General features: G+C 47.2%; 1 protein-coding gene and 1 pseudogene across 1 annotated transcript in view; both read right to left on the bottom strand.

Moving 5' to 3' along the window:
* The window catches only part of LIPG (lipase G, endothelial type), a 28,627-nt gene extending 12,993 nt beyond the window's left edge, over positions 1-15,634 (bottom strand). The window contains exons 1-5 of the mRNA XM_053571939.1: positions 15,275-15,634; positions 12,259-12,440; positions 10,496-10,675; positions 8,670-8,781; positions 2,386-2,607 (exon numbers count right to left, since the gene is read on the bottom strand). Coding sequence (XP_053427914.1) covers positions 2,386-2,607; positions 8,670-8,781; positions 10,496-10,675; positions 12,259-12,440; positions 15,275-15,371 — 793 coding nt within the window. The 5' untranslated portion in view covers positions 15,372-15,634. The remainder of the gene's footprint in view (positions 1-2,385; positions 2,608-8,669; positions 8,782-10,495; positions 10,676-12,258; positions 12,441-15,274) is intronic.
* A 7,696-nt stretch (positions 15,635-23,330) lies between these two features.
* LOC128572042 (spermine synthase-like) lies at positions 23,331-24,396 on the bottom strand (annotated as a pseudogene).
* Positions 24,397-24,791: the final 395 nt, after the last annotated feature.

Genomic DNA, 24,791 nt, shown 5'->3' with positions numbered 1-24,791 from the left:
CTGCATATGATAAGCACCAAACAGGGTGATGCGGACCAGCTGTGCAGTAAGACTCACTAACTCCCAATAAAGTTGTATAGTCACAAATGCTAGACATCATCTAATCTTGAGCTCAGCAAAATATGGTTTGTAGGCTGTTTTTGTTGTTTTAGAGAGAGGGTCCAGCCGTATTGCCCAGGCCAGCCTCAAACTCTTGGACTCGAGTGATCCTCTCTCCTCCACCTCCCAAGTGGCTGAGACTATAGGCATGTGCCACCTTGCCTGGCTGGCTACCTGTTTTTAAAAATTAAGTTGTATTGGGCACGCCTGTGGCTCAAAGGAGTAGGGCACTGGCCCCATATGCCGGAGGTGGCAGGTTCAAACCCAGCCCCAGCCAAAAACTGCAAAAAAATTAAATTTTATTGGAACAAAGTCACACTCACGTGTTTAACTATCGTCAGTGGCTGCTTTTATGCTATAACAGCAGGGTGGAATGGTTGAAACAGAGGCTATTTGGCCTGCAAAGCCTGAAATATTTACCAGCTGACTCTTTAAGAAGATGCTTACCAACCTCATTCTAGTCCAATCCCTTCAATTATAGGCTATGACCCAAAGGCCCACAGAGGTGAGGTAACTTGCACAGGGTCATACAGTTAGTTGCATAGTTAAGAGTTTAATTTGGATTTTCTGGCTACACCATTATTTCTTATAACCAGAGGTAAAGCAAATAATTTAAGTAACTCTTGGAACCTTAAGAAAAAAACGGCAAATCCACCCCTAACTCTACCTCATTGGCACCACCAGCCTTAAGAAATCCCATCATGCCGGGCACGGTGGCTCATACCTGTAATCCTAGCACTTTGGAAGGCCAAGGCAGTTACATTGCTTGAGCTCATGAGTTCGAGACCAACCTGAACAAGAGCAAGCCCCCATCTCTACCAAAAATAGAAAAAAACTAGCTTCGCATAGTGGTGCATGCCTATACACCCAGATACTTGGGAGGCTGAGGCCAAAGGATTGCTCAAGCCCAAGACTTTGAGGTTGCTGTGAGCTGTGATGACACCATTGCACTCCACCCAGGGTGACAGAGTGAGACTCTCTTTAAAAAAAAAAAAATGCTGTCATGCTGGAGCCTAAGACAGGGCTACCTGGATATTAATCATATTGGGAGGGGGGAGAATGAGTGACAAGAGTAGAACAGCCAGAGGGCAGAGCTTCAGCGGAGAGAGCCAACTGGGGCCAAGACAGGAAATCCTACCAGCATTCAAGGCAATAAGGGGATGGGAAACCCGGAAAGAGATTGCCAATGGTCACATCTGTTTCAGCAGCAAATTTAGTTCTGCCTAAGTCTGTTGAGAATAGACTCAGGTGTTCAGAAGATAAATTTTAAGTGAATAGAGAAAGCCTCTTAGTTTTACTACTTTAAATGTTATCCAAAACTAAAATATAGTTTTAGATAATAAAACTAAATTGAATAGTATACAATCCTGTAAAAAGAATATGGTTAGCAAATATATGTGCTTTCATGTTTAAGAATATCCAGACGAGGCCAGCCATGGTAGCACACGCCTGTAATCCGAGCACACTGGAAGGCTGAGCAGGTGAATCACTTGAACTCAGGAGTTCAAGACCAGCCTGAGCAAGAGTGAGACCCTGTCTTTACTAAAAATAGAAAAACTAGCCAGGTGTCATGGTGGGTGCCTATAGTCCCAGCTATTCAGGACAGTGAGGCAGGAGGATCACTTAACCCTAAGAGTTTGAGGTTGCTCTGAGCTATGATGCCACAGCAATAATAAACAAATAAATAAATACATGAAATAAAAAAGAAAATTAAAAAAAAATAGCCAGGCTTTGTGGCTGGTGCCTATAGTCCCAGCTACTTGGCAGGCTGAGGCAAGAGAACAGCTTAAACCCAAGAATTTGAAGTTGCTCTGAGCTGTGGCGCCACAGCACTCTACCAAGCGCAACATGGTGAGACTCTGTCACAAAAAATAAATAAATAAAATTTTTAAAAAAAGAAAAAATTTGGGAAGGATACACACAAATAGTTTATATTGGCTATGTCTGAAGAGTAGAAGTAGGGTGGCAGTGGGACTTTGGGGGGGATTTTACTTTTTGCTTTGTGCAAGTCTATATTGTTTAATTTTTTTTTTTCCCAGCAAACATGTAAGTATTCTTTTTGTCATAAAAGGAAATTAATCAGTGACAACTGGCGACTTTGAAGCATGAGAATATAGAGCAGGGCCCCCTGAATGGCTGTTAACAGCTTGTAGGATGATGAGAAATATTAAAAGCAGTGGCAGAGTGTGAAGGACGCTGGGAACACTAACGGTTCTGGCTGACTTAGAAGGAGATGAGTCTCAGTTTATACGGTGTCAAACAGGAGGCAGAAAAAAAGGAACTCACTTCCATATGCAATTGATCCCAAGACATCGTTGAGTCCACAGCCTGGCTGGAAGTCACCCCCATTGGGGTAGATGTCAATGTGGCCCACAGGCATCTGAATCCCAATGCTCAGGCCAAAGGAACGTGTGTAGGTATGGAGGACGTCCACGAAGTCTGCATCATCGGGAGACAGCCTCTTGTGAATGTCCACCCCTTCAAACATGGGCCCAGCAGGATCCAAACCTATAACCAAAGGGAGGCCCAAGATGGACTACGTCAGATGCACCAAGTCAAGGAGTCAGGCTTTAAAGTTAAGTTCAAGTATGCAGAATGCAGATGCCTTCTGAGCCCCAACCCATGAATCAAGACATGGAAGGCATGGCAGAAACTAAGGAACCCACTGTGGAAATTAAATCCTACTGTTGCAGAACGTTCACTTTCTTCTGAAGCCTTCTCCTGTCTTGACACCTCTGGTGACCCAGTAAACTACCCATGAGGTTCAGCACCACACATCTCTGAGGATCCATGTAGACTGTTAGTCCTGGAGCAGTTCTAGAAAGAACGCTGGCTGCCTGAAACTAAGCCCCTTTTCCCATTCATTCTTCCCTAAGAGCCCCCCACAGCCTTAATTTCAGCCAAATTTTTATATAACTAAGCTGCCTACATCCTTCTGGAAGAACTCAGTCTCCTCAAGCAGTGCTATTTGTATGTGGACTAATTATTCCCCTTCCTTTAGTTATGAGTCAGGCCTAGGGCGGAATGATGAGAGAAGAGGAAATACCCAGTACGCAAGAATCCACACATCAAGCCCCCACAACTCCTCTGGCAGTGAGAAAATGCTTCTGCCTCCAAACTTTCTGTATTGAGCAGCAAGTAGCTCTGGTTCTCACATTTGAAACTGCACAAATAGCACTGGGGAGCTTGCTAAAAATTTAGATTCTACCACGTAGTTCTAAAAAATTCTGGAAGGAAGGCCGGGCACAGTAGCTCATGCCTGTAATCCTACCACTCTGGGAAGCTGAAGCAGGTGCATTGCTTGAACTCAGGCATTCGAGAACAGCCTGATCAAGAGCAAGACCCTGTCTCTAAAAATAACCGGGTACTGTGGTGGGAACCTGTAGCTCCAGCTATTGGGGAGGCTGAGGCAAAAGGATCACTTGAGCTCAGAAGTTTGAGGTTGCTGTGAGCTACAACATGACACAGCTCTCTACTGAGAGTGACAAAGTGAGACTCTGACTCATAAAAAAAAAAATTCTGGAAGGACACGTAAGCAGTTAGTTACCTGTGTGTATATGCGCTGAGGGAGAGGGTGAGGACAGGACAGAGCAGGCAGCAGCAACAGTGAGAGAGCCTTTTCACCATCTTTTAATTTTAGAACCACAGGTATGCAAAACCACTTGAAGAAAAGAACTTACAAAGCATAGAATGATGATTCCCAAGCCCCTGACCTCCTAGAGATTCTGATTAGTACATCTGGCATGGAGCCCAGAAATACATATTGATCTCCCAGGTCATCTGAAAAGTAGGTGCTCTGTGGACCCAAATATTGAAAAATTTCCTTATGCTTCAGTATGGTCTATAAAATGGAAGCGGAACACCTTAGTCCACACAATTCATATGAGACACGAGGAGGTTAAGTGCTTCTTGGTGTTATTATAGCTGCTACTATCAAGCTGAGGTGGTGAGGAGAACTAGAGTCATCCCAAGCAGGAGACCAACACACAGGGAGGACCTGGAGAAACAGGACATGCCGCAGAGGAAGGGCCCCTAGAACGGCGGTTCACCACTGGGAGTGACTCTGCCCCTCAGGGGGACATCTGGCAATGTCTGGAGACTTGTTTTTTATAATTATGGTGGGGAGAGCTACTAGCATCTAGTGGGGACAGGCCATGGATGTAGCTAAACGCACTACATCATATAAGTCAAACCCCCCAACACACACACACACAAAACAAAGCCCCAAAGTCAACAGGGCCTAGGCTGAGAAATCCTGTTCTAGAAACACTGAGGCTGGGAAATGTGATCAGGAATAGAGGCCTGAAAGGTGACAGAACCATGCTCACCAGACCCCACAACAATATGACCAAGGAGCACATCAGGACACGTGAAAGGGTAATTTGAACATAAACAAAAGCGGAGATATTGTCTAGAATGGATGGTCAACCTGTAGAACCTGGTTGCTCCTGACACTGGTAGAAGATGAAACTCTAAATAGTTTCTGAAAGAAGTGCAGGTAAATTTATGTACAACCAGGGCAGAAGGGGAGCCCAGGATGCTTGGAGGCTCATCCCGAGCCCCTGTCCCAAAGAAAGATGGCACAAAAACAGTGTCCTCCCAGAATAGCCCATTTTAGAGCCTGCAAGGACCACAGTACTGACGCAAGTGGCCTCCCCCTGCCATGTCAGGGGGCGGGGGGCATTCTGCTTTGCAACTAATACAAGGGAGACACTCTTTGCTCGGTGTGAACAAAGGTCCCCACCAGACAGTCAGCGCCATGGAAACCAGGCTGTACTGGAGGAATGTGGGAGGCTGACAGGACTCACAGGCCGGCTGGCAGGCAGGCAGGCAGGCTAGGCCTTCACCCACTGAGTCTGAGCCAGCCTGCCCTGCTCCGACTGTCCCTGACACATATTCTATAGTCTACAGATCCAGGGGGCAAAGTGGCACAAGTTACTTTTTTAACTAGGAATAAAGAGCTAACCCCTCCAAAAACAGGGAAGCTGAAGATGAAGATGAAGAGCCCACACTTCTTCCATTTAGTCACCTACTCCCCTAAATGTGCTCTGTCCCGCAAATGGAACACACACAGAGGCAGGAAAACCTCTGTGCTGTGGATTCTGGCCTACCAGAGCAGAGCCTCCCATATTTCAACAGCTACTTTATCTCCCCCACAGAGGACAGGCAGCTGTGGAAGCTGACAGCCTGGGTTTGAGTCCCAGCTCTGCTACTTACAGGGGTGCAAGATAGTGGTCCCATTACCTGTCACTGCATCCTGGCTTCCCCATCTGTGAAACGTGCAAGGGTGCTATGCGGCTTTGAGGTAGCGCAAATATGTGTCACACGTGAAGTAGCTAGCAACTAGTTTAAACATAGTAAACACTTCATTCATATTTCTTTCTTTTGTTTAAATTTATATTTCTTAAATGAATTAATCTGTCTGCTTATTTATTTATAACTAAGTAGGTAAAGATTCAATTAAAAATACAGGGCCTCTTCCCCAGTACATCACAGACCGCTTAGAAGCCTAAGAGAGTAAAACTCTAGAAAGCTCCACTCCACACCCTTTGGCCCAAGCAAGACTGGGGAAGACTGAGGTTCAGGTATCCCCTTGATAAAGACTGCCTGATGGGCTCTGCACAGTGGCATCACTGCAAACGGCAACTTCTGTCCTCTTACCAGCTGAGACCACCTGGTCCTCAGGCCCATGAGAAGTCTCCCAACTAAGGAGAGATGAGAGGAGACAGCCTCCCCCATCAAACCTGCATGACAGCATGGGTCAGGAGAGCCAAATACCCTTGGGCTGGACAGAGGCCAGCCCCCTGCTCCACAGAGAAAGGCCAGAGGGAAGGGGCAGTGCTGAGGGCCCCATGCTCTGTGCAGGCGTCCACAGAGCACTCATTAGCATTCTGCCTGGCTCCCCTGCCCACCACAGGAGAAACGCCCTTATCCTCGCAGCTGCCACTGAAACAGGAAAAAGAACCTGAAAGTTCCCCCACTAACCTCATTTCAGATTTAGAAATAGGAAAAATCAGGATGTGCAGTTTGTCCTTGTTGCCAACACCACAATGGGCCCCGGCTCTGTGTGTGCTGCAGTTCGAACCCAGCTGGCCCGGATCTGAAACATCATGCCCATCATTGGGGGCTTAAGAAGAGGCGCTCAGAAAATAGAACCCGGAGTGGCTTCAGATCAAACTGCTGTGCAGCAGCAGCGGGTTAACGAACAGTCAAGGGTGGCCACACAATCCCAGTCCACTTTGGACAGCTCAAGCCCCACAATCTTCAAAATAAAAATAAAGCGCTAAGCTACAGTAAACCAAATTGTTGAATCTAAAGGAATGAGCATGCATACGTGTTTGTGTATGTGCGTGTACATGTTAGACCTAAACGCAGGGACAGCAATTGAAGAGGGCAAATAAAACTTCACTAATGTTCTTTTAAAAAGCCTACCAGAGGGCGGCGCCTGTGGCTCAAAGGAGTAGAGCACTGGCCCCATATGCCGGAGGTGGCAGGTTCAAACCCAGCCCCGGCCAAAAACTGCAAAAAAAAAAAAAAGCCTACCATACAAGGCCAGGCGCAGTGGCTCACACCTGTAATCCCAGCACTCTGGGAGGCCAAAACAGGAGACTAGCTTGAACTCAGGAGTTTGAGATCAGCCTAAGCAAGAGCAAGACCCTGTCTCTACCAAAAATAGAAAAAACAAATTAGCCAATGTGGTGTTCTGTGCCTGTAGTCCCAGCTACTTGGAAGGTGTGTGCAGAGGATCACTAGAGCCTAGGAGTTTTGCGTTGCAGTGAGATATGACAATGCCACTGTACTCTACTCAGTCAAAATAAATATTTTGTCTCAAAACGAAAAAAAAAAACACCCTACATACCAGCTTATTGCTGAAACCTAAAATTCTACCTTTACTAAGTCATGCTTTAGCTAAAACTCTCTTCTATCTGAGTCCTGTTTTAAACTGAAAACACTGCAGGCAAATAAATTGTTCAAATGTTTCCTTCAAGGTGACCACGTTTACTACTTTACTATCCTGGAGGTGAGGGTAATGCTGGAGGTGAATAGAAATAAAATAATGCTGCAAAAAGGATAAAACTTCAAAGCAACAAATTTCCCATTAATGTTAGCATAGAGGAAGCTCTGTATATGTATTTGAAGGGCACAAAATGGGAAAGAGAATCTCTCACACTTTTCATAATCGTTAAATGATTGAACCCAAACTCTCTGTTAACAGCTCACTAAAAGCTGGGCACAGTATGTCATTCCTGAAATCCCAGCCCTTTGGGAGGCTGAGGCGGAAAGATGGCTTGAGGCCAGGCATTCAAGATCAGCCTAGACAACATAGGAAGAACGTCACTACAAAAAAAATTTAAAAATTAGCCAGGCGTGGTGGTGCATACCGGTAGTCCCTGCTACTTGGGAGGTGAGGCGCGAGGATCATATGAGCCCAGAAATTCATGATTACAGTGAGCTATGATCAGGCCACTGCACTCCAGCCTGGGTGACAAAGTAAGTCCCTATCTCTTAAAAAATCTTACTAAGGTATCTTTTTTTCCTTTGTTTGTTTGTTTTTTTGAGACAGAGCCTCCAGCTGTCGCCCTGGGTAGAGTGCTGAGACATCCCAGCTCACAGCAACCTCCAACTTCTGGGCTCAAGCAATTCTCCTGCTTCTGCCTCCCAAGTAGCTGGTATTACAGGCACCTGACACAACGCCCAGCTAGGGTATCGTTTTTTTAAGATGGTGGAAAACTCCATCCCAGCTGGGTGTTAACATCAGAAAGATCTCTTTAATTACAAAGTTTAACTACTTATTCTAAATAGGTAGCTATCATTAGCCATTATTAATAAATATGCCACCTTATCATTGGCAAGAGGCTATTGGTAGATGAACTAGAAATCAGAGACAAAATTCAAACTAGAATCTTTTGGGGCTTGAGGTTTTTTCTTTCTTTTTTAAAGATAGGGTCTAGCTATGTTGTCCAGGCTGGAGTGCAGCGACATGATCATAGTCAAACTCAAACTCCTGGGCTCAGGCGATCACCCTGTCTCAGCCTTCTCAGTAGTGCAGGCATAGATGTAGCAACTAGATCTACTCTTTATTCTTTTCTCTTGAGTCCCTGGAGCATCGTAGGTGGGGACTTAAAATGAACAGCCAAAAGCTTGCAGGCCAGGGCTCCACCCTAGCTTCTGCCCTTTAGTTGTTAGCTGTTTACCCGTGAGCAAGTTGCCTCATTTCTGTTTCCTCACTTGTCAGACTAGCCTGGGGATTTCAAACTGTGTTCCCTGATCCTCTGAGATCCTGGGATTTCTCCTAGGAAAGGAAGGGCCCAAATGGTGAGGCTAACACTACGATCTGTGTCTCATACTTTGGAGCCCCATGCAGAGATCAATTTGAAAAAAAAGGGTTCTATGACTAAAAAGAACATTTGAAAAGCTCTGGATTAGATGTTCTCCAAGTTTTTTTCTATAGCTAGTCCTCTAAGACTCACTCAAGCTGCCTCATTTGGGAGCACTCTGATTCAGAAAAACCAGGCTGGCAGCGGAGGAGCTAGGGGATTGCCCGCTGTGGGTGGCTAGAGAGAGCTTACCTGTGATTCTGCCCACTGTTCCTTTCACGAAGTTGCCAGCATACCCAGCCACATGCGCCCCAAGGCTATAGCCGATCAAGTGAACATTCTCGAGGGAAAAATCATCCTTCTCCTGCAGGAAGTCACCAAAGCATGTGAGCTAAAGAGTCTGCTCCTAAGCCCCCAGAGTCACCAGCAATTCAACAACTTAGCCACAACAGAGGAGGAAACGCAGGGCCACGGGCCTCTCTGGCATTGCTGGCAAGGCACACGCAGGGCCACAGCCAGGTAAGAGCAGGCCAGAAGGACTTGGTGGTACTTTAAATGCCAAGTACTGGGGGCCGGGTGGAGGGTGTGACTAGCGGCTGCACACCTGGCTGTTCCCTACATGTTTTCTTCCTAAGGTGGGAGGGGCAGTGCCACATATGCTTTGGAGACCAAAGTGCCAGCCACAGTCCTACAACAGATGCCCCCTGCCTGCCCTCCTAGGCCCTGCCCTCCACCCTAGCCTCAGGAGATACCCACCTCCCCCAATAAGCCTGGCTGGGACCCAGAGTTGAAGCATTGTCCCCTGACAGGGTACTAAGCTAGTGGGATTGAGGAGGTAACCCCAAGGCTTGAGAACCAACCTCTATAAAACATTCTATAAAACAAATTAGGCAGAGGTCAGAGGGATTGCTCGAGAACCCTGACCAGAATTCATCAGATTCCACAGGTGCAGGAAGGCCAATCTGGAATTGCCCTAATAATCGGGTCACTTTGACCATATAGCCTTGCCCTGCCTGTCCCCAACCAAGTTCACTGATCTCAGGCAAATCATTAACCTATAAAGAGTAAGGCAATGGCTCAAGATCTGTTTTCCATGCTTATTATTTTAAACAAAGCATTAGGCTGCATTTTTTTTGAATCAACCCCTGCCCCACCCTTAGTACAGCCATGCTTCAGAGGTATTTAAGATTACAAGGCCTAGTGGCACCCGTAGCTCAATGGGTAGGGCGCCAGCCACATACACAGAGGCTGGTGGGTTCAAACCCTGCCTGGGCCAGCTAAACAACAATAAAAACTGCAACAAAAAAATAGCCGGGCATTGTGGTGGGCGCCTGTAGTCCCAGCTACTTAGGAGGCTAAGACAAGAGAATCGCTTGAGCCCAAGAGTTTGAGGTTGCTATGAACTGTAACGACATGGCACTCTATGGAGGGCAACATAGTGAGACTCTGTCTCAAAAAAAAAATTTTTTTTAAAGATTACAAGGCCTGGGCGGCGCCTGTGGCTCAGTGAGTAGGGCGTCGGCCCCATATGCCGAGGGTGGTGGGTTCAAACCCAGCCCCGGCCAAACTGCAACAAAAAAAAAAAAAATAGCCGGGCATTGTTGCGGGCGCCTGTAGTCCCAGCTGCTCGGGAGGCTGAGGCAAGAGAATCGCGTAAGCCCAGGAGTTAGAGGTTGCTGTGAGCCGTGTGACGCCACGGCGCTCTACCCGAGGGCGGTACAGTGAGACTCTGTCTCTAAAAAAAAAAAAAGATTACAAGGCCTGTCTAACCAACCCAAGGTCATTGTTTCTAGGATCAGGAAGTAACAACCCATAAGGCCAATTTTCTTACATCAAATAGAGTAACAGGACAAATTCAAAGATCTGTGAATAACTAAAAGGCTCTCTCAAAGTCCCAGCTTTCAAGTATTTCAAGCAATACTTAGTTTGGCCAACCTTTCAACCCCAAAGATTGTGATCAGACTCGAAGTTCACAGCAACACGTGTGCTCTGTATTTCTTAAGAAGCCTCAGGTTTAAAAAAAGAAAAAGAAGCCTCAGGTTTGAGCCCCTGCTCGTGAAAGGAGAAGACAGCATCACCTGCAGCCAGTCGAGCACCCTTGCAATGCGGTGTCCCACCACCTTGCTGTTATTGACAGCATCTGTGTAAAGCTGGTGAGCCAGTGGGAGCCAGTCAACCACCACCACGTTGGCATCTTTCTCTCTTGTCTGCAGGGCTGATACAAGTTTGTGCAGCCAACTATCAAGCATGCCACTCATCTGGAAAGAAAACGGGAAACTTTTCAAAAATTCTTTTTGAGTTTCTGAAATCCTCATACCTATGGAATTCTGTCCCATGACCTTCTCCCCAGCCGATTTTAGAACCTGCTGGGGGCCAACCATCTGCACATGAGCGGGGCAGCCATAGGCAGAGTCACTTCTTACATCTCCAGTTTTTCCCACCAAAACTTTCCAAGCTGATGTCCTCTGCTGTCGCCCCATAATCTGATAGGGCCACTGTGAGATAGATGTTGGTAGTGATACTGACATGAGGTTAGTCCGAGTCCCTGTCACAGGCAGACAAGTGACCTGGTCTACCCTTCAAAGGGTTGCCCTGGAGAATTAGCTTCTCTCTTAGAGATGCAGGAAGATGCTGTCTCCTAGGCAAACGCAGAGTTAACAAATGACCCCTTCCCACAGCCCATCTCTGCCATCCCTTTGACCCCAGAGAAGGGAAAATCCATCCCTGGAATTCCAAATTAGAACTCAGAACACACTTTCCCACAGCAACAGAGTTATAAATGGTGACTGGATCCAGTTGTAAACCTATCCACAAGTACATTATCAAATAAATAGATTTTTCTGTGCCTAGCCTGGGAACCCAAACACCATTTACAATCTTGCTTCTATGGGAAACTGCTGTTCCAAGTTCCAAACAGATTACAAAAGAATTTTCTGGAATGCAACCCATTTGTAAGTCACAGGCAGTCTGTATTTGCATTTTGACAGGGGGTCTTAAAAAGTTTCAAATGCATGATTCCAGTTTGTAGGCTGGGGGACAGGGATGGGTGGGCAGGTCTTTAATTATCTCTTCATCCACACCAGGTAGGTAGGCATGGGCCTTCCCTGCCCACAACCCCAAACGTTGAGAACAGATTGACAGCCATGGAAAGCATGTAACAGATATGAATGTCTCATCATTAAGAGAAGGAATGTCCCCTCCCAATTAGCCAAGCAAAAATCTGCTCAGTTAATAGTGCCATTTCCCTGCAGACTGTCATTATATGAATGAATAAATCCCTGGTCAAAAGCTTCTGAAGCTGAGCAGTAAAGCCCTTTTTTGTTGAAGTTTGTTACGGGCCTTTCAATGTGAATTGCTCAGCTAGGGCACATAAAGAGCCCCAGTGCCTTTAAACGGGGCTATCTCTATGCAAACAGGAGGGCATCGTGCCAAGGGTGGCCAGCAACCCAGGCCAGCTGGCTCCTCACCGATTCTCAGAGCCAGACAAGTTGCTTGGTTCAGCTCAGCTCTCACAGAGGGATGGCCCCCTCAAGGCAGTGGTTGACCAGTGTAATTAAGTGTAATTAGAGAGGTCCTTAAGAGCCAGGGGAGCTGGGCTGCTGCCCTCAGGAGAGCCACTTTCTGAAAGCCTGTTGTATGCCAGCATTAATACCACCCTGCTGGAGTCCACATTGCCCCCTCAGTGAATGCCCATTACATTCTTCACAGCTGTCTGAAATACAAGCAGCCCACAAGGAGAAGGGGGAAGAGGGTTTGGAATCTGGAAGCACCAGTTTTCTTTTTAATTGACCAAAACAAAGGACATATCAAAAAGCTGCAGCGCTCCCTGCCCCCCCCTCACCGTCCATCCGTGAATGATGAAAAAAGTTTTGGCTGTCATGTTGAAACCACAGTCTTCTAACTGCTGGCTGTGGCCGAGGGAGAAGTAGCATCCTTCGTGCTCTGGGTCCTTAGTGGTGCGAAGGCCAAACCTCACCGAGGGTTTGGCTGAAGGCTGAACATCCCTGGATTTGCCAAGCTCATCTAGGATGAAAGAACAGAGTGTGGGTGCATCTATCTGACTTGTGTTGGGAGAGATCTAGGGTCTAGTTCTAGTTCAAGCTAGAACAAATTAGGCCATCTGAGTTTCAGCTTTTAAAATGGGCTGAATGTTCCCTTTTTATATTCTAGAAGAAATGTGAAAATATTATAAAATGGACATCTCATCTATACTTAATGAGTATTAATTAGTCATGAGTATTAATAGTAGTCTCTCTCTGCCTTTCTTTCTTCTTCCTTCTCAAAATGAGTTCTTTCTTCCTTTAAGTTCCTACTTTTAGAACATGGGCCCTCAATTCTTTTCCTGAAAAGCTTGGGACCAGGCAAGTTCCAGAATTCAGAAATTTTCAGCCTTTATATAAAAGTATCAAGCAATATACAAGATATGTAATCACTCATATCATTTCAGGTCAGGTTTTGCTCCCAAATGGGCTCAGATCAGGTAAAGTCAGGTCTTGCTGCCAAAAAACTTACCAAATTTTCTAATTTTAAGAGATTTGGGTGTTTGGAATGGGAGGAAAGAGGCCGTTGACCAGTTATTCAATGGGCTTTGCCAAGTGTTCCCATCTTGATTTCAGCACTTACTCCAAAGGCCTTGGGCATCCTCAGTGCACCATGTGGTAGTGGACATTTGCCAGGCACTCATCAGTTTGCTAGATAAATGACTAAAGCCAGGCAGAAGCTTCTAAACTCCTTCCTGATTCACTGCTCATACATACTGCTCACCTAGACAGAGCCCCACTCCCAAAGTATGGCCCAAGGTCTTGACAGTCTGTGGCCTTTCAACATTAAGTAGGTGCTGTTGTCACCATGCTGTCTCAATAAGACAGTCACAAATGGGCCCTCCAGTGCACTTTCAGCACCCTATGAAGCACAGCTGTCACCCTGCAACCAGAAGGGACAGATACCAAATGACCACCCCAGGAGCTTAATTTATCCCATACTTAGGAAGCAACAAGAATCATGGGAATCATGGAAAGAGACCGTGGTGGTGGAAGGGAAGAGGGAGAGAGGGGAAAACACAGATGTACAAGGGATAAGGTTGCAGAAAATGCAGCTACGTGCACAGGAGCAAGACTCAGGTTAACTATCAGGCAAGTGATGAACAGTCCCAACCAGCAGAAATTTGAACTGTGGGCATAACATGTTTGACAGCTCCCCAACTTCCACCCAGATAGCCGCTCACACAGAGACCAGATGGGCACATCTAGGAGAAAAGGAGTCTGCTGGCTTCCTGAGACATATTTGGGGATGAACCCAAGTGTGGACAAAGAAGGTTCACCTTGGCATCTGGCTGGCTCTGACCCCACAATTCCCTAGTTTCAGTCCTACTGCTTTTGGCCTAGCTCACTTCAGCCTGTGGGCCTTCATGATTGTTCTTCACCCAGATGTCCTCCTGGCTCCTTCTCTCACCTCCATCAGCTGCTTGCTTGGTGCTAACTCCTTAAGAAGGCCTTCTCTGAAAAAATTGCAGAGTTTTCCTCCCAGCTAGCCAGCTTTTCTCCTCTGCTTTCTTTTTCTCCATAACACCAAGGCTATTTAAGTTTAATGAGTTAACAGTCAGCCTTCCAGCCACTGAAGTGTAAACTCCCAGAGGGCAGGGATTGCCATCCATTTGTTCACTGCTACCACTCCTGCTCCCAAAGGGTGCCCACCACCGAGTAGGCATGCAATCAATACTTTCTGGAATGAATGAGATGAGTGGCAAATACTCAGAGGCACACAACTCTGAAGTTACAAGAGAGAAACTAGAGATGCTTCTTACCCCCAGGTCATGCTTCTACTCAGCACTGGAGTTGGAAACATGTTAAGCAAAGCAAGGCTTTCCATTCATTCAAGTTAACCCTCCCACATATACAGAAGCTGCCATGGACCAACATTAATTAGTAGAAGATGAAATGATGGGGTCTGGTTCAGAGGTTCCCCAGCTCTGCCCTGCTTAACCAGCTGACTTAGTAGTCGCCCTGGGTGACTTGACTCTCGTTCCACCAGAGCAACTGCCTCTGTTGGAAGAGGTTGCCATACAGAATCCCAAGAGGAAGAAAGCTACAAGACAGGAGGAGGAAGAAGGGGCAGGGGGAGAGCTGGGGGTGGAAGAGAAGGAAGAGGATGGCAACCTGGAGGAATAAGCCTGGCAGCTTCTTGGCACAGATACACACTCCCTTCAAGTACTAATCAAACCAAAGCCGGCTGCCCTGCCACCTTCACTTTCAAAACACCTGCACAGAAATTAAAAGGAGGGGCACCAGCAGGCACTGTGGTCACGCCTGTCATCTCAGCTCTCTGGGAGGCTGAGGGGTGGATTGCTTGAGCTCACAAGTTTGAGACCAGCCTCGGCAAGAGTGAGACCCCGTCTCTACTAAAGACAGAAAAACTAGCCAGGCATAGTGACAGGCATCTGTAGTACCAGCTATGTGGAAGGCTGAGGCAAGAGGACCTCTTGAGCCCAAGAGAGACTCCAAGAGACAGCTCTTTCTCAACCTTTCTGCCTCTCAAACTTCCAGGTTCAAAGACAAGGACAAGGCTTCGAGGACTGCTGGCAAGCACCCCTGCCTGGCTGGACAGCACCTATTAATGGAAGAGTGGGGGGCACGAGAAAGGGCACGGAGCCAGCACACCCCGCCAGCCTCCAGCCTCCGGCATGACTGTCCAGGGGATGGGAAGAACAAGTGGAGATTAGGAGGAGAGAATGGACAGCGAGTGGGGAAGGAGAGAGGGTTTCGTAGAAATGGGGGAGACTGAAGAAGACTCGGCAAGACGGGGGGGGGGGGCCCAGCACAGACAAGAAGTGAGATGTAATAAAAATAACAGCACGTTACCTTCCAGCCGTCCCTCTGGACCAAGGGCTGCGGGGTTTCCCGCGGCAAAGCAACAAAAGACGCTCCAGAAACAGAGCAGAGGAGCGGAGTTTCTCATCCTGGCCCGCCACACCCCCTCCCCTGAAACAGGAATTTTTTTTTAAGTCACCTCTGGATGTGCCTAGCAATCCGAGAGGGCAGGAGCAGAAGTGGGCCCCCCTCTCTCAGCAGGAGGGTGGTGGGCTAGGCGGCAGGAGGTGGAGGAGGTGAGAAATGGAAACTTGGCAGCTCTGAGCTGCAGGCGGTCGGAGGGGGCGAGTGCGACCGGGCTCGCCCCAGACCAGATCTGCCCTCACCCCGCGCCTCCTGGGAGCCGGGGCTCGCCGCTGTCACGCCGCGAGCTCCCGAGACGTAGTTTTTTAAAGTATCGGAGTCATCTGACCCATCGCCAGATGGCGATTTACATAATTTATTCTCGGCTCTGGACTCTGATTGGTCACACCTTCGCTGTCTCCTGAACTGAGACTCGGAAAGTTTGAATGAAAGCGCCGCGCGCTCGCCCGTGGACCGGCACGCTGGGCCTGGTCGTGTCCCTGCGCCCGCCGCGCTGCGGCCGCGACTCCAGCCACCTCCGCTTCCTCCCAGAGCCTCGAGGGGGGCACTTCCCCGAAACCCTGGGTCGGCCAGGAACGCGATTCCCGGGGAAGGGCGGTCATCCTCCGCCAGTTCAAAGCTACCCTCGAATCTTTGCGCCCCGGCCGAGGCGTTGGGGAAAGCCCCCTGGTCATACTCTTGGTAGTTCTCTCCCTCCCGCGTGGCCAGCTAGGACGGCAACAGGTGCCGTCAGACCGACTGGACCAACCCGGCGGAGCTGAGAGGCTGGACGCCAGGCCCGCGCTTCGCAAAGACCCTGCTCCTAGTCCTGGCTCCGCCACTAACTGCAGAACTCCGGGCGAGCCGCCCAGCTTATCCAGGGCGTCCCCTGTCCGCAGTACGTGGGTTATAATCTAACAGTTCCTGCCTTTGAGGGATGTTAGAGTTCAAGCAGTACAGCTCCTAGTGCGGCGCCCCGCAAGTGGTGGGGGTCTCCGACAGGGGAATGAAGGTCTGGAGGGTTAAGGGCGGCCTTCCCTTAGCGGGGTGTAAGACGCGTGGCCAGCGCCCAGTCCTGGCCGACGTGCACTAACTACAGGCGAGGGGAATTAAGCATCTTCTCTCTCTTTTCTCCATCATTTCCCCGCTTCCTCTGCCTCATTGATTGATCCGGGTACCGCGGCAGAAAGAGGCAAGCTCACAGGGCCTTGGTCCGGAGCGCGTCTCGCCCTGGAGAGCTGGGGCTGACCTAGGAACACCAGAGGGACGGCTACCCCGACAGCCAGCGGGGACGCGCCGCAGTCCAGCCTCGCTTCTACCAGGGAGAGCTGGCGCCGCAGAGCGCCACCCTTGACCGTGAATAACCCCGCGGTCGCCGAGAACAGGTCCTGCCCCCGACTTCGGAGGAAAACCCCAGAAGCATCCCAGCGCCCCTTCCTCCCCAGTGTCGGGGCTCCAGCTTGAGGAAACCGATCTGGAGCGAGTAGGTGTTGTTCCAACCTATCCTCCTTTTGTTACTCCTGCCATCAGCGAAGCATGTTCTGTCCCTCCTGCGTGCTATCCAGTCCTCAGCAAAAGGCAGATGGGCTTTATTTTTGAATGTAAAACTCAATGCTATGGAGAAGGTAAAAGTCACACACAGAGATGTTGCTCCTGTCCCCGTCTAGCCCTCTCTCTTCACTGGCAAACTATACAGACATAAGACAGTGTTATCCCCATTTTACAGATGGGGAAACTGAGCCATGGGGACAGGCTGCACATTTGAAGAAAGTCTCACAACAGGTCTCTCTCCTCCGTTCTAGGTTTGATTTAGCTAACTGACCTCTAAATGTGAGCCCTTGGCAATCTTGTCTCCATCTCTTTAGTAGCTGAGCAGGGAGTAAGCCGCAATCAAAAACCCCCTTCCCTGGCTAAGTTGGGTGGCTCCTAGCACTTGGGAAGGTCAGGGAGGAGGATTGCTTGAGGACAGGAGTTCAAGATTACCCTGAGTAATGTAATGAGACCTCCATTTCTACAAAAATTTAAAAAGTTAGCTGGGTATTGTAATGTAGATCTGTGGTCTCACCTTCTCAGGAGGCTGAGGCTGGAGGATCACTTGAGCCTAGGAGTTTGAGGTTGCAAGTGAGCTATGTTGACGCTGTTCCACTCCAGCCTGGGTGACAGAGCAAGACCATATATATATACATATATATATACATATATATATATATTTAATCCATTTGCCTGTTCTGAGGAGTTGCTCACAGCAAAGGTTCCTGAGACATTAACCAGATGTCGCCGAAGGTGTGTCTTGGGAACCTGTCACAGGTGAGATATGCTAAGGAAGCTGAGGTATTTTGCAGGTTACCTTTATAGGGTATCCTTGCAAAATTGGTTATCATGCTTAGGGAAAAGAACAAAACAGGTTCAACAAACTCACCATCCATTTTTTAACTGCTGAGGCTATGAAACCAGTTAAGTTTTATTGCTAAGTGGTTAGAGTGCCCTCCTGTGTCTCCATTTTAAAATGTCATGTGGGACCTCTCAAAGGACGTAATAAAATCATAATCATGTGTTAGAATGCATGACATTGGAGTCCAGCGTGGTGGCTCCTGCCTGTAATCCAAACACTCAAATCCATTTTGGAACTCTTGTTCTGGAATGACCATCTAAAGCTGTCATAGTACGAGGTCTGACAATTAAGTTCACAAACTGGTCCTTCATGGAGTTGGTGCTGACATCAGTATGTAGCTTCCCCACAGGATACCTGGAAGGTGACCATAGTAACATTCAGCAGTGAAGTATGTAACAGTTTTTCTAGGATGAGTTTGAGAACTTAATTGACCTCTTAGTCTGTCCAATGCAGCATCCATGAGCTACTTATGGCTTTTCTTTCTTTTTTTTTTTTTTTGAGACAGAGTCTCACTCAGTCACCCTGGGGTTGAGTGCCATGGCATTGTGGCATCATAGCTCACAATAACCTCAAACTCTTGGGCTCAAGCAATCCTCTTGTCTCAACCTCCCAAGTAGCTGGGACTACAGGCACCTGCCAAAAATGTCTGGCTAGTTTTTTTCTATTTTGTAGAGACTGGGATTTTGCTTTGCTCAGACTGGTCTCAAACTCCTGAGTTCAGGCCATCTGCCTCCTTGGCCTCCCAGAGTGTTAGGATTACAGATGTGAGCCACCATGCTTGGCCCTACGTGTGGCTTTTGAGCCCTTGGGATGTAATCTAAATTAACAGCTATGAGTGTAAAAACACCCACCAGATTTTAAAGACTTAGAACAAAAACAGAAAACAATGTACGATATCATATTAATAGCTTCTGTTGATTACATGTTGAAACAACAGTATTTCAGACATACTAAGTTAGGTAAAATATGCTATTAAAAGTATTTTTACCTGTTTCTTTTTACTTTTTAGAATGTAGTTGCTGGAGAAATTGTAAAATTACACAAGTGGCTCACATTATATTTCTATTGGACATTCTAAAGTCTCAAGATTGGACCTTTAACCTACTTAACACTAACTGTTTTCACAATTTGGATATTGGTTCCTATCCCTTCCTCAAAGAAACTTCCCTTGACCCTTTGGCCTAGATTTCCTATAATCATGTTCCTTTCTTTTACAGTAATTACCTGGGTTTGTAATCAATTTTTTTTGGCTATATGATTAACATCCATATCTCTGTTACGGTAAAAGCTCCATAAAAGCAGTAATTGGGAGAGATTTTTTCCCTATTGTTATTCTCTCAGTGCCCAGAATAAAGCCTGGTGCATAGAAAGAGCTTGTTAAATATTTGCAGAACAAATAAATGAAGTGTGCTGTGACTCTCCAAGAAAGGGACATAGTGTTCAGTTTTTGCTAAACTGATTTGACCATAGACCCCTCACCCCACAATGCAGAATCCCCAAGTAAAGGATTGGGAAGGATCATGTGAGGAAGGACAGGGAAAGTTAATGCGAGGCTGAATTTAAATCTCTATTTGCAGTATGACCTCAGCAATCTACAGGACAAATGTAGCTCTTGGTGGCTTTATTTTTGTTTATTCTTTATGTTTCCCCTACTTTGCAAATCATGAACTCCTATTCCTTAAAAATTTCTGTTCAGAAAAGATCTAAAGGAAGCTGAGTACTTCTCCTTGGTAAAGATATTTTCATGCAATTTCATTGATGCTATTTGTGCATGGTTGCATGTTTTTCTCCTGCAGATACAAGACGGCCACTTTAAATGGCGCATGAACTTTATGGCCACCCTGTATGTAGGTGAGGAGAAGGTAAAAAATTCAGTTTGGGAGAGTTTAAAGGATGAGAAATCAACCAGGCCTGGTACATTTCTTTTAGGAGAGACAGTGTATGAATTGGCTAAGTTATAGATTGACGCAGAGGATGAGACTCAGGGAATGGTTATCAGGCTCCATTTACCTCACGCTCCTCCTCCCTCTGCAAAAAAAAAAAAAAAATACTAGTTCAGTTCAGTGTTATTTTAATTTACTAAGTTAACGGTCTTCTCCAATAAGTCCTACATACAGAAGCTATTGATAAATGACCCCTGATGAGATCAGCCAGGCACTTTAAGGTTCTGAGCAGGCCTAGAGATGAGCACCGCCCAGAGAGAGGATGGCGGCCAACAGTGCACTGAGGAAGCACACGTGAGCAGCCCATGCAGCTCGCCTGCCCAGACTCTGCCCTCCCCACCGCCTCCACAGGATGGAACAGAGCACAGCAAAGGCAAAGCAAAACCAAGCAGGATGATTGTCAGATGACAGACCAGAGGACTAGATCACCAAATTAAGTTCATTTTAAAATGCTCTGGGCATTTCCAAAGCTCTGTGGAGAAAAAAAATTAAACCTGATCCAAAATAGTCTATTTTCTAGCAAAATACATTATAAACAACCGACCCCAGAAGGTATAGAATAGCTAAATAGACCCTTAACCACAAGAAAAGATTGATAAAATGACCAACTAGGCTATCCACCTTCCCATCCCGGAGTCAAGTTGATATGGTTCCTCTGGTAAATGTCTTTAAACCACTAAATGACTGGTTAAATCCAGTCTTTCACCTACCTTGGCACCTATGCCAATATAGCAGAACAGACTAGAAAAACACACACAAGCTTGCTGTTGAGTTAATGACCACTAATACCAGCAGGTCTTTTGATTCTGTCTAGCAATAAAATTAGACTATTTCTCCTTCTACGCCTCCTTCTAGGCAACTCTGTCATTTCTTCTCTCTCCTCAAACTTCTATAATCTCTCTCATCCTCACCCTCAGCTGCTGACCGGACTTCCCATATTGCATTGGGAAAATAAAAACAATCTGAAGAGAACATCCACAAGCCCCCATCCCACCCACCCACCAACTTGTGTCTACACTGTGTCCTCAGCCTCCCCGCCTGTATCCATCTCAACTCACCCCACCCATTTACCCACCACATTCTATCCCCTCTCATTTACACAGCACATCACTCCAATTATTTTTCCCTCTCTACTGAATTATTTCCATCAGCTTTTTAAAAAGTTACTAATTTCTCCATCTTAAAAATAAAATTTTAGGCTCGGTGCCTGTAGTACAGTGGTTATGCCACCAGTAGCGGGTTCCCGCCCAGCCCCACCCAGCTAAACAACAATGACAACTGCAATAAGAAACTAGCCAGGTGTTGTGGCAGGTTCCTGTAGTCCCAGCTATTTGGGAGGCTGAGACTCGCTTAAGCCCAAGTGTTTGAGGTTGCTGTGAGCTGTGATGTCACAGCACTCTACCAAGAGTGACATACTGAGACTCTGCTCAAAAAAAAAAAAATTTGTTTTTTTGGCCAGTCACAGTGGTTCATGCCTGTAATCCTACAACTCTGGGAGGCCAAGGCAGGAGGATCCCTTGAGCTCAGCAGTTTGAGACCAGCTGAGTAAAAGTCAGACATGTCTCTACTAAAAATAGAAAAATTAGCAGGACGTCATAGCAGGCACCTATAGTCCCAGCTACTCTGGAGGCAGAGTATGAGTGAGGCAGAAGGATGATTTGAACCTAGGAGTTTGAGGTTTCTGTGAGCTATGACCCCATAATACTATAGCCTGGGCAACAGAGTAACACTCTGTCTCAAAAAGAAAAAAAAAGTTTTATTAATCTCATTTTCCTTTCCGGAATCATCCTGTTCCTCTACTGTCCTTTTACATCAAAATTCATTTCCTGGGTTGTCTATGCTCCCTGATTCCAATTCTTCTCCTCCTGTTCCCTCCCATCATGCTCCAGTCAGGTTTGGTCCCCATCCCCTCACCACTCTCATCAGTGTCGTCAGTGGCCTCCACATCGACCCTGAGCCCTCACCTCCCCCGATTGTGGAACCACCTCCTCCTCCTCGGACCCCCCTTATGATTCTCCACCTGTCTCAGTCCCCTTGACCCTCATTTCAGGGTCCTCTGCTGACTGACTCCTCCTTGCTGGAGAGCCCTGGGGTTCAGTCTGTGGAACTCTCCTTTTTTTGTTTCTCTAAAGTAACTCCTTTGACAACCTCGTCTACTCTCACGTCTTCAAAGCCATCTATATGTCATCTTGGATCTCTAGCTCAAGCCTGACCCTCCTCCCTAAACTTGTCTATCCCCTTAGAAAGCATCCCAAACATATTAAGTGGGGCACAGTGGCTCACACCTTTCTATAATCCCAGCACTCTGGGAGGGTGAGGCAGGCCGATTGCTTGAAGTAGGAGTTGGATACCAGCCTGAGAAAAGTGAGATGCCATCTCTACTAAAAATAAAAAACTAGCTGTGCCGGGCAGCGCCTATGGCTCAGTGCGTAGGGTGCCGGCCCCATATACCAAGGGTGGCGGGTTCAAACCCGGCCCCGGCTGAACCGCAACCAAAAAATAGCTGGGCGTTGTGGCGGGCACCTGTAGTCTCAGCTACTCAGGAGGCTGAGGCAAGAGAATCGCTTAGGCCCAGGAGTTGGAGATTGCTGTGAGCTGTGTGATGCCATGGCACTCTACCGAGGGCCATAAAGTGAGACCCTGTCTCCTGTTGTGGCAGGAACCTATAGTCCCAGCTACTTGGGAGGATGAGGCAGGAGGATCACTTGAGCCAAGAAGTCTAAAGTTGCTATAAGCTGGTCTAAGGCCACTGCAGTCTAACCTGAGTGACAAGGTGAGACTGTGTCAAAAAAAAAGAGAGAGAGAGAGAGAGAAGGAAGGAAGGGAGAGAGGGAGAAAAAAAGAATTTCAAACATACTATGTCCAAAACTGAGGCCCTAATCATCCCCCCAAATCTACTCCTGCCTCAGCCTTCCCAGTATCAATAAATAGCAGACAAATCCTTTAATCACGCTGACCAGAAATAAATCAGATTTGGCTTCTCCCATTTTTTCTCACTATCCAGCAAATTCCAGTGGCTCCATCTTCAAAATTCTTCCAGACAGCACCTGTGGCTCAGTGAGTAGGGTGCCAGCCCTATATACCAAGGGTGGCAGGTTCAAACCCCGGCCCCAGCCAAACTGCAACAAAAAAATAGACAGTTGTTGTGGCGGGCGCCTGTAGTCCCAGCTACTCGTGAGGCTGAGGCAGAAGAATCACCTAAGCCCAGGAGCTGGAGGTTGCTGTGAGCCGTGTAACGCCACGGCACCCTTCCAAGGGCAGCAAAATGAGACTCTGTCTCAAAAAAAAAACTAAGAACTTCCCTCCAGGACAAAACAATGATGGTCATTCCTCCAAATTGAATGTCCGCCAAAACAACAAAAACAAAAACAAAAAAAGTCCACACAGAAATAAAAACAAAAAATCACAATCTCGGGGGTCAGTGCACTTAGCAGTCTTCGCTGTGCTAACTTCAGGTGACTTTCAAAAAAAAATCCTAGGTCATCAAAATATACATTTTTCCATTTGCTTTTCTAAATTAAAAATAATAATTACAACAAAGAAAACTTTAAGGGATTCACAACCAACGCCTGACTTGTTTGGATGCCATGTACAGCATATGGAGGTTAGGAAGGCTATTTGCAGCACCCCTGATTAGAAATACTCATCTTCAAGGTTTAGCTTTCTTCCAAACAGTGTAAAATACCCACAATTCCAATTACCAAGGCACACAAATGATTTCCTTCCAGAATTCCACAGGACAATATAGGCTCCCAAGCTGTTCTTCATAGACTGACAGGGCTTCCATCAAATTGACACAGTTCCCCGTGTGAAATGTTCCCATCCTGTTTCAATACTTTCATGGAGAAGTCAAGAATTAGTCTGAGAAACTCCCATGTGGAATCTTCTTCCGGAGACGTGGAGATTGGAACAGCCCTTAAATCATTAATCATGTGGTCAAATTCTCTCCCTTCTCTGGCGTACCTCTTCAGTACTGGAATACAGTCTTACAGAACCTGGGAGCAGTCTCCTTTAAGATTGTAAGACATCACCACACGATTTCTGCATGTATTTCTTACATTCATCAATCACCATTTGGCCCATCCCCAGCATGGTGACCACCTTTGATTTCGGTTTGACTATTTCACATAAAATGCCCCATCTCCACCTCCCAGAGCCACTGCCTCCTTGCCAGGGTAATCTTCTCCGCCACTGCCCAGGATGGCCTGGGTAAATGCCAAACTAACATCCCCACTAAGGATGAGAATATTTCCAAATTGCTTCGAGTGTAGAATTTTAATGTTCTCACAAGGCGAATCTTCATCATACACCACCTCATCTAGGTCATCTTCAACTAGGCGCCCATCCGCAGTGGGCCAGTGTCCATCACCCCTCCTCCAACCACGGGTGGTAATCGCTTTCCCTGCCCAGTACTGACCTCGCTCAATTCTTCCATTCTTCCCTCCACTTCATTTAAAAGACTGTGGATTTCTTCTTGCTCTGTGGGTCATTATTGTAACTCTGAAGGTCCAGCAACACCAATCCATGTGGGTAAATTCTCAAATTGGCAAGGCTGCCGTTTTTGTTTGTGTGGGTTGCTAAATAGCCCTGCCAGGTGTGCACCGACTCGCCATCCCCTGCGCCTGGATAACGGACTGGAGGCCTTTCAGAATGGTCTCGCCATCAGCTTGGGCTCCCAGCTTGAAGTCCGGCGTGCTGTGCCGCGCTGCCGCCATAGTGAGGCGACAGCCTGTGCCGAGTCTGGGGGAGGCGACCAGCCGCTGCCGGTGACTGGGGGGCCTCCCAGGGTCGTCAGGCTACTGCGGGCGGAGTGCTGTGGGGAGACTTTACGTCTTTTCTATTCACCTGGATGGAGTTGAAAGACATTCTTCTTAGTAAAGTATCACGAGAATGGAAAAGCAAGTATCCAATGTACTCAATACTAATATGAAACCAACATACAAACTACCTGCCCACACGAAAAAGAAACACCAATATATTCTGTGAGGAGGAGGGGAGAGAAGACAAAGGGGAAAGGGGCTGGAGCAAAGGGCAAGGGGACAGAGGAGGGAGGGCGACCTGCAGCTTCTCCCATAATGTGCACAAGGTTTAATACAGCACAGCCCCTGGG

This window comes from Nycticebus coucang, chromosome 19 (assembly GCF_027406575.1).
Source record: "Nycticebus coucang isolate mNycCou1 chromosome 19, mNycCou1.pri, whole genome shotgun sequence".
Lineage (NCBI taxonomy): Eukaryota > Metazoa > Chordata > Mammalia > Primates > Lorisidae > Nycticebus > Nycticebus coucang.
Note: the sequence above shows the minus strand (reverse complement) of the source record. Positions and strands in the feature narration are given on the sequence as shown.